At 46.0% G+C, this 15,521-nt stretch overlaps 1 protein-coding gene across 5 annotated transcripts in view; it reads right to left on the bottom strand.

The window, feature by feature from the left end:
* raph1a (Ras association (RalGDS/AF-6) and pleckstrin homology domains 1a) overlaps positions 1 to 15,521 on the bottom strand; it is an 88,610-nt gene that overhangs the window by 5,425 nt on the left and 67,664 nt on the right. For 4 of the 5 annotated variants that reach the window (XM_061234905.1, XM_061234904.1, XM_061234902.1 and 1 more), the window contains 8 exons: positions 13,256 to 13,415; positions 10,230 to 10,351; positions 8,656 to 8,721; positions 7,508 to 7,651; positions 5,080 to 5,190; positions 2,658 to 2,756; positions 2,166 to 2,286; positions 1,663 to 1,805 (listed from right to left, as the gene is read on the bottom strand). In XM_061234905.1, coding sequence (XP_061090889.1) covers positions 1,663 to 1,805; positions 2,166 to 2,286; positions 2,658 to 2,756; positions 5,080 to 5,190; positions 7,508 to 7,651; positions 8,656 to 8,721; positions 10,230 to 10,351; positions 13,256 to 13,415 — 966 coding nt within the window. Of the gene's footprint in view, positions 1 to 1,041; positions 1,097 to 1,662; positions 1,806 to 2,165; positions 2,287 to 2,657; positions 2,757 to 5,079; positions 5,191 to 7,507; positions 7,652 to 8,655; positions 8,722 to 10,229; positions 10,352 to 13,255; positions 13,416 to 15,521 lie in introns of all 5 variants that reach the window. The other variant, XM_061234906.1, reaches the window with a different exon arrangement.

The raw sequence follows: 15,521 nt of genomic DNA on the forward strand, positions 1-15,521 counted from the left end.
ATTTTATCTGACCAACTGTCCCAAAAGAAACAACTTGCGTATACAGAAGCCTGTTATTTTTCAGAATAATTAAGTTGATATGCAGAATTACACAGGGATCAGTATCTAACTCACAGTCCTCAAGGCCCAAAAAACAGCTGGTCTTCCACCCTCCCATTTCCTGGGAGGCGGGTATGAACACACCTCATTCACATCTGCTGGTACAGTATACCAACAGTGCTCAGACTCATTCAGTGTACAAGTACTCTTTTATGCACGCGCGCGCACGCACGCATCTTTAGAAATCAATAGTCAATTGCCATGACTGGCACTTCTATGCTCTCCTGGCTCCTACACAGTGAGAAGCTCAGGTGGCCTAAGCTGACAGCAGGCTCCACACTGCAGTGCAGTTCTTACAGGAAAAGACTAAGCAAACAAATCAACGACTCTCCAACATTACAGAGACAGGCAGGTGGGCTGGCTATAAATAAAGGTGGTTTTGATTTGCTTTGATGAAGAACTTGAGACTGCATTGTCTATTCTTCTGCACACAACACCAGAGGCGCGGAGCATTATTGTTTGTGTGGTTGGCATCGTTTCCAGTGCTGTATTCTGTGAAGCGCACCAGTAAAGTGCATCTATAGGAGTGAATGCTTTTCATTTTCCTCTATCTCACACACACACACACACACACACACACACACGCATGCACACAGTCTCTCTCCAACACACACACGCACGCACAAGGTGAAAATGCCTTCACACCATTCCTAATTCTGCACGGGGCACACATATAGAGGCACGGAATGCAGGACCAAACTGAACACCATGACACGCTGCACCAGATTAATCCAACAGTGCCCAAGCAGACCAACAACAAAACACCAGTGCTGTGCGGGGGGACTGGGTTAATGAAATCGGTCTCTCATATGGCACAGTAACCCGATATTTCCCATCAGGGGTGACACAGTGAGCGTGCCGGTGATGGATTGGTTAGTCTTATTGGGGTTTGTGTAGATTACAGGACTCCGGTGTTACAGTAAACAGGCTGACTTCCCTAACCTCAATCCCCACCAGTGCACAAGGGCATGGCTTTGCGAGACTTGACCTTCGACCCCTGGGTAGACAAGGGGAGAGAGATGGGCACAGTCAGAAGACAAAGAGACAGTTAATTCCCAAACCCTCAGCTCTACAGTGCACAGACCGCTACCAAGGCAACCTTCACAACAGACACTCTCTCACCCTCTCAGCCAATCACAATAAATATCATTACCACTCGCACTTAAGAGATGAGATGAGAGATAAGCCAACAAATTAGGAGACTGAAGCACTCTCTGTCAGTTAAAATTTAGCTTATTTTCAAAGCTCTTAGCATATGATGAAAACCAGGATTCATAGCTTGTGAAAGCTAGTCTGAAATTATGCACAGAACACAATCCTAAGAGAAGCCACACTGATCCCCAAGTGGAACAGCACTGGAACAAAGAGGAAGTGACATCACGGGTGAAGGGAGATGAAGTGACATCATCAGTGGAGGGAAAATAAATTACACCTGTGTAGGGAAAGGAAGTGAGATCACAAGTGAAGGGATTGGAAGTGACATCAGCGGAGGAAAAGGAAGTGACATCATCAGCGGAGGGAGAGTGGGAGTGCTGGGTAGTGCAGTGCAGGGTTGGGGTTCACCTTGGTGTTCTCCTCAATCTGCGTGCCTCTCTTCCAGGCCTCGGAGAAGATGGAGCTCACCACGCTCTGGGAACGCCCGTGGCCTGAGGAGGTGGTGTCTGAGACCCCGCTGTCTGACTGGGTGGAGTGGTTGGAATGAGATTCTGTGTGAGGGGAAAAAAATGGGTCAGGTCTGGCAGCCATTTTGTTTTGTTCAGAGCCGGCTGCTGCAATAAACAGTCTATGCGCTCCTTTAAGTGCACAACCTCAGGTGGGCTACACAATTCAGGCTTTACATTTAAATTATGTAGTCTTTAGAGGGAGCAAATAGCTTTTTGATGGTATTCTTCTGGTTCACAACTGTTGACAAATCCAACCCCCCACCCCCACAATCCCCATTCTGCGTTTCCTTCCACTCCCTCCCCCCTGCATTTGGTTGGCCTACTCCTTCTTCAGGGTTATCAAAATCCTAGCACCTCCTTCTTTCCCCAGGCTGCGGGCTCCTCCCAGAATCCTTCACTCACCTGGCAGGCTGGAGGAGCTGGAGCCGGATTTGATGCTGGAGCTGGACAGGGAGGACCAATCGTAGGCCGCCTCGGTGCGCTTCATGGCCTCCTGGTAGTTGACGTAGAGCTGCTTCCCATACTGCACAGGCACAGGGGGCAGAGGTCATTCGGGAGAGAGCACAACAGGACGACTACTGAAACCTCCACATCACACAAGCACCATCACACACGCACGTACGCATGCACGTACACAAGCACGCGCAATCACAAATTGTCTATAGTGTTTTAGTTTTGTAATGAGATTTTAAATCTTTTTTACTTTATTTTTTCTCTCAAGTACGATACATTAGCTTGTCTTAAGGTACTGTTTGCTTGACAGGTGAAATTGGCTAATCTTGAAGAGTCACAATGGTCTCACCTCATTGGCAATCGTTTCGTCGTATTGAAAAAAAAGCTTGTGCACACTAGCATACACACATATACGTGCGTACAATCTGTGATAATGGTTACCTTGGCGATGCGGATTCCGTTGACCCATTGGTGGAGAGTCCTGACGTCCTCACAGCACAAGTACTTGATGTATTGGGACTTCTTCTGGATCTGAGGATGCTGGGAAAACAACAGATTATCCTTAAAGACACAGCAAAAAAAAATCTCATGAAGATTTTATTCCCATGTTACAATTACACATTGGCTGTGTTCGAAACCGCATACTTAGCATACAATACATATTGCAATGAAAGTCAGCCTGAAATTCAGTACAAGTAGTATGCTAGAATGTGGATTCAAACACAGCCATTGCCCTTCAGCCAGTGTCTCAGGAAAAATAACTACAGCAAGAGCAATACAATACATGTCCACAAGATGGCAGCACAAGACCAGAATTGCTCATCACATCTACTGTATGAAACAACCCTGACTTCAGTTCCTACACCCTACAGTGCCTATCTGCATAAAACCATTATTCAGTGGCAAATGTGTCAACGTCATAGAAACGATTTGGCCCCCCAGGACACCGTATTTATTTTAGTCCGGTAAAAGCAACACGCATACCAGTCACAGGCAGAGTTTCAAAAGGATTCTACAAAATAACACAATCCGAATGTTTTTTTTAATCAATATCATTGTTTATTGTGCTCTACTCCATCTGCTGACCTTTCACTGAACAGTGTGAAACTCGCCTACAGGCATTCTCTCTCTCTCTCTCTCTCTTTAACCCCTCCCCAACCTCCCAATCCATTTTAAATACTACTGTTTCTCACATGAAATAACAATGCAATGACATTCTTTTGCAAGAGTCATATTCAGAGCCAAAGGAAGCAAACCGCTTCTCAACGTGGCTGCTGGGTTAGTGCCTCCAACTACAACAGTCATTACTGGCCAAGGCCGCTTAGGGCAGCAGACGCACAGAGAACTGCCCCTGTTCACTTTACGGGAAGCTAATGTGTATGGCAAGAAACACACACATACTGGCTGAGTATCCTGTAGCAAAGTCCCCAGGGATCATGTCCACTTAGAAAACAGATCCATTTAAATGTGATGATACCTTCCTGTCATTATGTGAGTGCTCTTATATATAGCCAAAGACCATCCACTACTTTAGGCTTTTTAAAATAGGACAGAAATAGAACCTCATCCAAATTATTTTATATTCAATTGCTTTGCTTAGTTTTTCCAGGCAATTTAAATTATTGACTGGGAAAGCTTAGCTTGCAGCCAAAGGATAAAAAAATTAAGTTATGCAATTTCAAATGATATCACATTTAATCTCTTTGCTTATTTCTTTATTTTTTTAATTTTTTTTACATGATTGTGCAATGAGAGAATTATGAAAGAAACCTAGTTAGCTTTCAGACCTGGTTTCAAATAGTTTATGTTTTGGATTCAAATACTTTTCTGCATTTGTCTAAGCTTGCCTGGCACATTGGAACAACTGGAATGATCACGAAACCCTGCCCATTTGCTCCTTGCAGGCTCAAATGCACCAGGCAAGATCAACAGAGCACAGAAAAGCATTCCAATCCAAAACAGAACTATTTGAGCCAAGGTTTGTTAGTTTAGCGTTATAGCTCCAGTAAATAACAGAGTTTTGACTTCATCATTACATTATAATACAGCCATTTAGCATACGCTCTTATCCAGGGCAACGTACAATGAAGTGCAAATTAAACCCAGGGACAAGCACGTTCAGGACCCGAGAGGAAATTACAGTCCAAGCATGGTCACACAGATAAAACTTGAACCTTTGAAGAGTACATCAACTTACCAACTAGCATACCATGGTTGGCAGCTAGAATTACATCACATTACAGTATTGGCATTTGGCAGTCGATCACGATATTGTATAGATATTGTTGTTTTTTGAATTAGCTATTGAATTGTTGTACTCGGGGAATTCTAGCTGCCAACTGTGGTATGCTAGTTTGGAAGTTGATGTATTCTTCAAGGGTTCCGATTGTATCTGTATGGTCACACAAGGGCTCGGAACTGTACTGTCCTCTCAGGTCCTCTTTGCACTTGCACTTCGTTGTATGTCGCTCTGGATAAAAGCGTCTGCTAAATGCCTTGTAATGTAATGTAATGTATCCAGAGCGACGTACAGTTGATTAGACTAAGCAGGAGACGATCCTCCCCTGGAGCAATGCAGAGTTAAGGGCCTTGCTCAAGGGCCCAACGGCTGTGCGGATCTTATTGTGGCTACACCGGGATTAGAACCCCCGACCTTGCGTGTCCCAGTCATTTACCTTAACCACTACGCTACAGGCCGCCCCCAGAATACCCAGAGTACTACAATAACTACACATAAGTGCTATATTATCTATGGCAAACACAAGGCTAATCATGGTAGTGAGGTAGGGAAAGGGCCCTGGCTACAGCTCCAGTAACAGAAGAGTGTTTCTGCACTGGACGAGGGGCCCATCCCGTACCGTACCTTGAGGGCCAGGCAGTAGTCGGTGGGGGCCTTGTACTTGCTGCGGTAGTCCTGGCCGTAGTACACATTCACATGGTCCAGCTGCAGGAAGCACACCAGGTCCCTGGAGGCCTGCAGAGGAAGGAACAGAGACAAGACATAGCAGGTCAGAAGTGTGTGTGTGTGTGTGTGTGTGTGTGTGTGTGTGTGTGTGTGTGTGCACACAAGTGATCCTGTGTGTATGTATGTGTGTGTGATCCTGTGTTTGTGTGTGAGTGTGCGCATTTGTGTTATTGCATATGAGTGTGTGTTTGTATAAATGCATTGACACACGTGTGTTTGTATATGCATGTGTGTGCGTGTGTTTGTTTGTCTGTGCGTGCACTTTTTTTGGACAGGAAACAGTACAGGAGTATATATGTGCAGGGTGCGTGTGCGAGACAATGGGGATCTTCCCCTGTGATTTACTTTATTATTTGAGCTTTTTTATTCATGCCATACATTTCAATTCACTGCTTTGTCCACAAGGTGGCAAAAATATCAAGATAAGACTGGGAGAAGAAATGAAGGGAGAAGAAATGAAGGGAGCGGTGAGCTTAGACAAGAGAGAAAGAGAGAAAAGGGTGGAGTAACTACTGTGGCTATGCTTTAATATTGGCTATGTCTCACTGCAGAACTGCTCTAAAATACCCAAGTCTTAACTTGTTATTAAAGCTTTGAAGAAGAAGGTTTTTTAGAATGTTTTCTAACTCAAAATTCTTAGTCAGTGTTCTATAGAACTCCATAGCTTTCCATTATGATTGTCATAATCAGCATTAGAATATTCAGTTAAGAACACTCTAATCACATATTTTTGATCGCCTCATCTACTCTACATAGACTGACACCATAGAGGCAATCTATGATTTTCTTAAATATGGACAAATACCATATTTGAGACATATTCCCACTGGCATTACTCTAGCAATGGACCAACTAATTTAATTGAAAATACATTACAATTGTAAGTTGTTGGAAGGTCCACTCCAGCCCTGTATAGAATAGTTGTATCATCAGAGCTCACTAATGACCCTGTAACCACACACTTCCTAACATGCAACACCACACCAGCTGCCTGTAATTACCCATGAGCACATTGTCTCACTAACAGAGTGAAGGCAGGGGTGGTGGCTGGTTTACATGGGACCACTGACTGGTTGTTACCCACAATGCCCTGCAGCACTGGAGGGGAGCAGCTGGTGGACACCCCGGAGACGGGCGACCCTGCGTGAGTGCTCATTCCAGGGGGAGGGGCACGGAATGGAGCGCGCCTCCCAGAGTTAATGACCCACGATGCACTGGGAGCAGCGAGCTGGCGTGTAAGCTTTCTGTCATTATGTACATAAACAGGAAATACCAGAGACTGTACTCTGTACTCCCGCAGAGATGCCACCCCCCCCCCGCCCCCCGCCCCCCCCCCCCCCCCCATGGACCGCCTACGTAAGGCAGGCAAACACACACCACAGGCACATAACCACACACACACACACACACACACACACACACACAACCAGAAACACACACAGGCACATGCAAATACACACACACACACAGGCACACAACCAGAAACACACACACGCACATGACCACGACCAGACACATATACACACGCACACGCACGCAAACACATGCACATGACCAGACACATATAGACACACACACACAGGCACACAGGCACACACACGACCAGACACATACACACACACACACACAGGCACACATTACCCTGCATGAAACAGTGTCATAAGACAGGCTGCAATTCTACCTAGCTCTTGCCAGCAACTATATTACCATAAGAGTCAGATATTATTCAATATAGTACAGCATTTATTAACCAAGGCAATTTCATTGCCAAGATTATTAAAGAAGAAGAGACTGCTGTATTGCTATTTGCTGAAACAGAGTGGATGAAGAAAGGGGCATTCCTGCCTCTAAGCACTGTAGGAGGGGGTGTTAATCCCACCCAGGCTTTGGCGAGTAACAGGGACATTAGCGCCACGCTGCCCGGTGAAGCTGTGGGTAAGTAGAGATGAAGCGGAGGGGGCTGGCGTTGCGGCAGCGACCACCATCTTGTGCAGATGGATTAAGGGTGTGAGGATCAGCAGGCCCTAATCTCAGTCCACATGTTCCGCACACAAAGTACAAGCACATTCAGCATGTCTTGAGTTGTTTAATTTGGCTGTACAATCCAGTGTAGACTGTATGAAAACTACGGTGCCTACGACAACCCTGAAATACATTTTTTTAAATAATGCTGTTAATTGTGGCCTCAAAGTTATAATGTGTATTGTGTGTGTATGCGCATGTACTGTATATAGTACATGTCTGCGAGTGTGAGTGTGTGCATGCGTGTGCGTGTGCGTTTGTGTGTGTGTGTGTGTGTGTGTGTGTGTGTACGAGCGAGACCCACCTTTGCCTTGCCCTTGGGCACAAAGTATATCCCAGAGGCACGCAGGAGGAAGTAGCGTTTCTTCCAGGACTTCTTCCCGTCCTCCTTCAGCCAGAGAACCCCCTCCATCTCAGGGACACTCACCGAGCTTCCACAGAAACACTCCTGCATGGGCGATAAGCATCAGTACCGCCAGCGCTAGTCATCATTACCTCTAAAGTCATCATTACCGCTAACGTCATCACCACCGCTAACGTCATCACCACCACTAACATCGTCATTACCGCTAAAGTTGTCATCATTACCGCTAAAGTCATCACTACCGCTAAAGTCATCACTACCGCTAGTCATCACTACCGCTAAAGCCATCATTATCGCTAACGTCATCACCACCGCTAACGTCATCACCACCGCTAACGTCGTCACCACCGCTAACGTCGTCATTACCGCTAAAGTCGTCATTACCGCTAAAGTCGTCATTACCGCTAACGTCATCACCACCGCTAACGTCATCACCACCGCTAACGTCATCACCACCACTAACATCGTCATTACCGCTAAAGTTGTCATCATTACCGCTAAAGTTGTCATCATTACCGCTAAAGTCATCACTACCGCTAAAGTCATCACTACCGCTAGTCATCATTACCGCTAAAGCCATCATTATCGCTAAAGTCATCACCACCGCTAACGTCATCACCACCGCTAACGTCATCACCACCGCTAACGTCGTCATTACCGCTAAAGTCGTCATTACCGCTAAAGTCGTCATTACCGCTAAAGTCGCCATTACCGCTAAAGTCATCACTAATGTCATCACTACCATTAAAGTCATCACTACCGCATAAGTCACTATTACCGTTAATGCCATCATCAACACCAACAACATCATCACAACAACAAGGAACTTACCAGACCTTGGTCAAATTCATCACTGTACTGAATTTAAATACTTTTCTGTGCTCAACTGATCTTGTCTGGTGCAACTGAGCAAAGAGGGCCAGAAGGCAGGGTTTGCACTCGTTGAGAGACAAGCTGACCCAGGTCTAACACTGCCACCATCACCAATACCCCTATAAGGACCACTCGGTATTTACACACTGTATGGTACAATGTCTACACATAAACACGTCTCAGCTCGGCTGTCCATACCAGCCCGTCTACCTTACCTCCAGCAGAGCTTCCTTGTTCCTGTCGGCCATCTCGGAGGTCTCCTTCCTTCCAAGCAGGTAGTTCTGTGGTTGAAAGAAGAAGAGAAAGAGAAAAGGGTTACTAGGGGGTTAAACAATGCTCTCAACCTCTTAGCCGCCATTATAGTTCACAGCAGAGCGGATCAGATGGCTGCACCCATGGTCTCGACGTCTCTCTCCTAGCATCTAGAAAGGAAAGTTTGGTTTCTTGCCCTATGATTAGCCCTAGCAAGCATTAGCTAGGATTACTTCAAAGGCCAATTGCTGCAGTTGAAGCCCCACGAAAGAGGCTGATGCTCCATTAGAAGAAGCTGACATTTGCTTTGTTTCGTTTTTTTGTTGTCTTCTTTTAGTTTCAGTTCTGTTTGTTTTTTGTGTCTTAGTAGACACATCCATAGAACCAGGCATACTTCTCACGCCTGGTCAGGTTCATTACAGGTATAGCCACGACCCTGAACTGTATGGGCGTTTTAGAAGGAGTAGCTAGCTCATCACTTCTCTTTTACGGTAAGGCCAAACCAGACAGTTTTCCATGAACGCATATATAAACTGGCCCAACACTGACACACATCACGGAAAGCAATAACAGACCTGACAAAAGAATAATCTCTAAGAAGACGCGAGGCAGATCCAGGGTGAATTCATTTCATGGTAAATGACAGCAGATATAAACAGGCCTTGTTCTGTTCGGGGGCCACATTTGTGGAGAACAGAGCATTGCTGAGGGTTTGTTTCTCACGTCCGTGTGAGGAGGGGACTGTGCCGCCCGTCTGGAGGCGGTCATATTCCAGCGGACGAGCGGAAACCGCGCCAGAGACGGCAAACGCTTCTCACACCGTGATTTCACAGGGGATTCATTATTCAGACCCTTTCCTCCCACACATGGCCCTATGGCCCACTTCTCACAGCCCACAGGACCCACTCGGTGGGAACGAATGCCAGCGTCGGCGGATATGACTGTGTGTCTCCCTGCGGTGTCCTGGGAGGACCACGTGTGAAGCGAGCATGTCAGTGTGGCCTTGTTGTTTAAGAGTACCTGTAGTTTTGAGTGTGAAGTGTGCCTGTCTATGAGTAAGCCAGTGCAAGTCTGCCTGACTACATGTGGGTGCATGTTTGCATGTGCGTGTCTATGAGTAAGCCAGTGCACGTGTGTGTATGTGGGTGCGTGTTTGTGTATGTCTGCATATTTCTGAGCATTGGCTCAAAGTTAAAATCTTATCTTTATACAGAAAAAAAAAGAGCAGTTCAATTTGCAAATCCAAAGACAAGGCACAGTTCAAACGGTTACAAATACACATAAGTAGGCATTTTAAGCTGCTGTTCCAAAATAATTATTTCAACATCATTTCCAACTGTATTCTCAAAGAGAGTTACACAATGATAGCTCCTAATGGATCTCACACCAGCCAATTTGAGATGACATCTGGGTACCACCAGTAACCCCTGCTGTAGCATATGTAAGGCTGTATGTGTGTGTGTGTCTGTCTGTCTGTCTGTCCATAACAAACTGTGTGGGCAACATCACAGTGACTGGGGGAGCCATGGGGCTTTACCTGGGGGTTTTTGAAGAGAGCATACTTCTCAATGCGCTCAATGAACATGAGCTTGTTCTGGCTGTCCCGGGTCCAGTTCAACAAATTCTCAACCAGGTTCTCATGGTCCTCGAAGATGCGCTCTGAGAGAGAGGAAGAGGAGGGGAGGGAGAGAGGGGAAGTGAGAGAGTGAGAGACCAGGAGGATGTCCATCAGATCATGTCAGACCAGGAGAGATTTTTCCCCTCTGCACTTTTACATCCAAAGGAATACATAAACCTGTCAATCAGAAGCACTACTTGTATACCACAGCGTCTCCATGAAATTCCTTGCAGCGTAGTGCAGTCGAATGGTTCAATATGACTGTTAGAAACTGCCGTGATGGTTCATCAGTCACACCAGGATTAGCAGGGCTGTTTAAACCCAACCGTCTAAACAGGTTCCTGCACAGACCCATTCGTTCCGAAGAACTGCTCTTTCTGCACCAGACAGTCCTCCAGGGCGATGACTTCAGCAAACCGTTTCACAACCAAACGCAAGCACACAGAGCCAGCACTGGGCAGGGCTACCAGGGAACCGGCGAGCTCCACAGAGAGGAGCAGGGCCTGGACTCGCAGTGCAGGCCTGCAGGCCATCAGAGGTTTTATGGGATTTATGATGAGCAGTCTTGGCATTTAAACGTCCCTGTTATCGCGTGGGTCCGCCTGGGTGACTTGTAAGCAGAGCAGCAGAAGCACAGAGGCAGCCATTTTATAGCACAGAGTGTCATGGATATGGCTCTCGTGTGGACGTTTAAAAACATGGCTCTGGCAGTTACAGCATAAATTTAAAATTAGCACGCAGAGCCATCTTAAGTAAACATGTCACGTATTACAGAACGAGTTGAGAAATGTTTGGCTTCCCAGAGGAACTGTGCAGAATCTCTGGAGCTGTGAATAAATGCCCAGTCAGGGTTGGAGGTTAGTGTATCTATCCCACAATGCATTTCTCAACTTCCCCTGTCATTTTTATTACTGTGTACTGTAAAACCCACTACACACAGGATCAAATCTTTCCCTCTTCGATAGATTAGGTGCATTAGACCAAGAAATTTCAAGTTTTAAGCAGGAAAATCTGATAAGCCCCTAAACAAAAACACTTTGTTGCTCAGTTCCAAAGGTGTGAATGGAAAAACACATTTAAATGGTTAAAATGGCTACCATTTTGAAGACAAGCCCACTAAAAGCAGAGTAAAAAAAATTACATTATTTGAATCCTCAAATCTGTAGGATTACAGGGATTAGCCATTTGGTGATTAATTTCATAACTGCTGATTTTTTTTAATGTGGTGTCAGGGCTTTTATTTTAATGATGGGGATTATGTCATATTCCACCCCATCACCTCTCCCTCCACCCTCCGGGGAAACAGAGTTGTGACATGGCCATATTCTTGGACTAAACATACACCACACGCAGCTTGCCAATTGAAATACAGTCTGTTTCCCTGCTGGTCCAAAGTACCATGGGAATGTGTCCCATCTCTGCAGCATGGTCAGGGCCTATGGTCTTGGGTCACAGGGTGTGCCGGTTAAAGTCCTGCCGGCACACTAAGTCTAGAATTGGCCCCTGAGATGCAGGAGTCTTGCCACAGCTCCACAGAAGGCCCAGTGCAGTCACTGTTGACCTTGGACAGCTCACAAAGTGATGTCATAGCTCCATAGCAGGATCCACAGCCATAATACGGTGTCTCTGGACAGCTCACATAGTGATGTCATCACTCCACAGCAGGACCCACAGCCATAACACGGTGACTCCGGACAACCATTTGCGAACCAGCAGGAGTAACAGTAATCTGTGGCCCCAATCTCTACCCCAATAATCTGTGGTAACCACAGTCACTGGTCATTCCTGCTCATACCAAGTCAAGTTTTCAGTCACTTCCAATTCCATAATTCCCCCCCTGCCAATTCGCCTTTGCTCTGCAAAGAACACAAGGATACTCTCAAATGGGGGGAAAAAGGGAGGGAGACCTGTGAGATCGGTTATGGTATAAAAATAGCTCTGCTGTGTTTATATAAAGCCTCTCCTCCCAGCGTGACTCAGAGAGCGAAGCAGACCCGGGAGATCTGCAGATGTAGGTTAGTTCACACGCCTGAGCGCTCAGGACCCCCGCAGGGAGGGGGAGACCCCACCGCCAAGCCAAGCGCGCAGAGATAAAAAATAAAAAAAAGAATCTAAAAAAGAAAGAGAGGAAGAGGAGGGAAGACTGAGGAAGCTGGTGCCGTTCACACATCACTGTGGTGATTCCCAGCGCTGCTCCGTCAATGCCGTCGAACGGTGGAAAGATCCGGAACATTTTCACCCCTCCCCCCCACTCCAAGCAGAGCAAACACAAGACCGAAGAATTAATCCTTCTGCTATTCCATGAAATTTCACGAGATTGGATTTTTCCCCCAATTCCAATGGCAATCTTCACAGAACAATAGATGAAGAGGACCATGTGATGTTTCACTTGGGAAGACATCATAAACGACCCACAGAATGTTAAGGTCCTTTTCAGGGATGAAAGAACTATAGTCTATGAAGATGATCATTTCAATACTTGAATTCAACGAGTTCTCTTTAGTTCTTCTTTGACCTTCATCCCACCCTTTCTTCTTGCGTTAAGACAGTGTGCAGTGTGTGTACGTTAAATAAACCTTTTCTTGAGGGAACTGTGTGTATTGGCTCAGCTGTGCCCTTCAAGGCAGTAAAGGAGGGCATACTGTCACCACGCCAACGTCAACACGGAGCCGGGCTCGCAGACTGCCCGCACCCTCCAAACTGCACGCCAGTGACACGCTAGCCTGGCATCGCTGCTACCCGCCATTTTCCAACGGCCAGATGGAACACCGGAAGTCATCGTCGTGGACACATCTCGTTTTAAAAAAATTTAAACCGACTGTCAGGAGTTTGAGGTCTCGTTACCATAGAGACAGTGGAATCCTCATAGTAGAAGCTGAAGTATAAATGCAAAATGCAGTGCGACACGACACGTCATTTTCGTGGTGTAATTCGGCTGTACTCACCCATCTGCAGCTCGCTGATGGTCTCCACGAGTGACCAGTCGGGGCTGTACCCGCAGTGGGACTTGTCCAGGAGGCTGTCCAGCACCTGTCTGACTGTCTGCCGCTCGTCCACCATCATGGTCTTGGAGCTCTCGTCCGACATGTGCACACGGATCACCAGCTGGGAGGGGAAGATGGAGACCATTACATCACATTAGTTATGTAGCTGACAATGATAAGCAGGAGCCAATCCCCCTGGAGCAATGTAGGGTTAAGTGCCTTGTTCAAGGACCCAACGGCAGCAAAAAAACAGCTGAAACTCCAACATGCTCCAGTCAAGCACCTTAGGCACTAGGTTACTGGCTGCGCCAACATCTGATTTGTCAAGTCTGGCACAGAGAGAGACACAATGCTGACAGCCAGCCAGTGACTTAGAGGACAAATAGCTTGCGCAAGCTGAGAACGTTCTCAGGAAAACCAACAAAATACTCCCTCTTCTTACAGAGAAACCAAATCTTATCCCAGAGGACAAAAATAATCAAGATGATCCGCTTGGACAAAGGCATCTGCTAAAGTAAGAAAATGTATCCAGTCGTGTGATATGTATCTTACTGATGGTCTCTTTTGCTGTCCTCCCAATAAGCAGAACACATTCACACCCTGTACGGAAGAACGGGCAGTGTAATGGTATAGCATAATGGACTGAGCGCCAGTGAATATCTTGTACATATGCACCTATAAAAATGGTTTCTATGCAGTAAAAAGTATGCTGTGTTGGTAGCTCTAAGCATAAATAGAGAAAGGTGAGCTCCACTAACATTTCCAAAGACTACAGCAGGCCACACAAAGTGACATGAACTAGATAGTGTAGTTACTGAGTTAAATAGTTTTAGCTTCATTAAACAGGTCAATTCTTTTTGGCTGCGCTTAATATATAATGGTTTCTCAAGGTCACATGACACTGTCAGTTGGGTGCCTTTTCTCCCTCTAACCTCTGTGGAAGAATCGAAGGGCAATGCCATGGCAACAGACCCTACAACTGCCAGATATTTCTGTGATAAAGCTCTATGCAGCTACATAACAGAGACTGTTATAAGCTTCTATAACCATCAGGAGCAAACAACCCTGTTGATCTCTTATGTAGCTCTATTGGATTTTACCATGCAGATATAATGCATTTGTAACAATGATAATGTTATAGCCAGATATAATGCATTTGTATCAGCTACCATGGAATTTCCCGCAAGGATACTAGAAACCAGGATTCTAGTATACAGATGGACTGGCCATACAGGTTTTCCTGGCTGTACCATTATAACTCACTGGTGTTTCAGAACGACTGAACAAAAACAAAAAAATTGACTGCTGGAATGTCACCAGAAAAATTCAACCAAACACTTAAAAAGATTTCAGAAACACGATAAAACAATTAGCTAAAAGTAGCTTTTACAAATTCCGTCTGTGGACAACAGCCCACGCACCCTGCAATAGGGGTCTAACCGTGGTTCAGTTATTTCAGTAAGCTGACCACACCCGAGGCGGCCCTACACACACTGAGCACAGCTGATGGCCGTGGCATCTCCAATCCGCCTGAGGGAAAAATTAAATGGAATAACCTACATATCCACTCTGAAATCCCCTCCCGCCCCAATGCAGAGTATTAAAATGCATGGATGAAAAAAGCCTATAAACTCATCCCAGAAGCAATCAGAAGTGAGGTCGCCCATCCACTGACCTATAGTCAACGGCTCGCAAATAATATCCTGCATTCCAGGGACGCAGCAACCATCCCGCATTCCAATCACCAGGAATTTTAAATCCCACATTCCATAAGACATGGAATAAGGGAAGAACGATATTGTGGATATTGGTATAAAGTAGATTGGTGAGTACAGAGTTGCGAGCTCAAGGATACTGCTCTGTGGTACAGACAGTGAAATTATAATTTTGCAGGGAAGTGTCTCACTGAAAGGTCCCATTAATGCGTTTAATGCAGATATGTAGGCCACATGGGATCAGAGCCTATGGTTTCTCCTGGGTGTGAATGAATGCAGTCATGCTGCAGAGAGAGGGGGCAGGGGAGACAAGGAGAGAAAGAAACAAGACAGTGATAGAGAGAAGGGGAAACAGTGAAAGAAAGAAGGGGAGACCGAGAGGGAAAGAGAATGAAAAGAGAGAGAAACAGGGAGAGAAAGAGACAAGCAGAGACAGTGATAGAGAGGGGGGGAGGAGACAGAGATATAAACACGGATAAAAAGATGGAGAGAGAGGACTGTCCAGACCAATC

The sequence above is a fragment of the Conger conger genome, chromosome 3 (genome assembly GCF_963514075.1).
Source record: "Conger conger chromosome 3, fConCon1.1, whole genome shotgun sequence".
In the NCBI taxonomy this organism is placed as follows: Eukaryota; Metazoa; Chordata; class Actinopteri; order Anguilliformes; family Congridae; genus Conger; species Conger conger.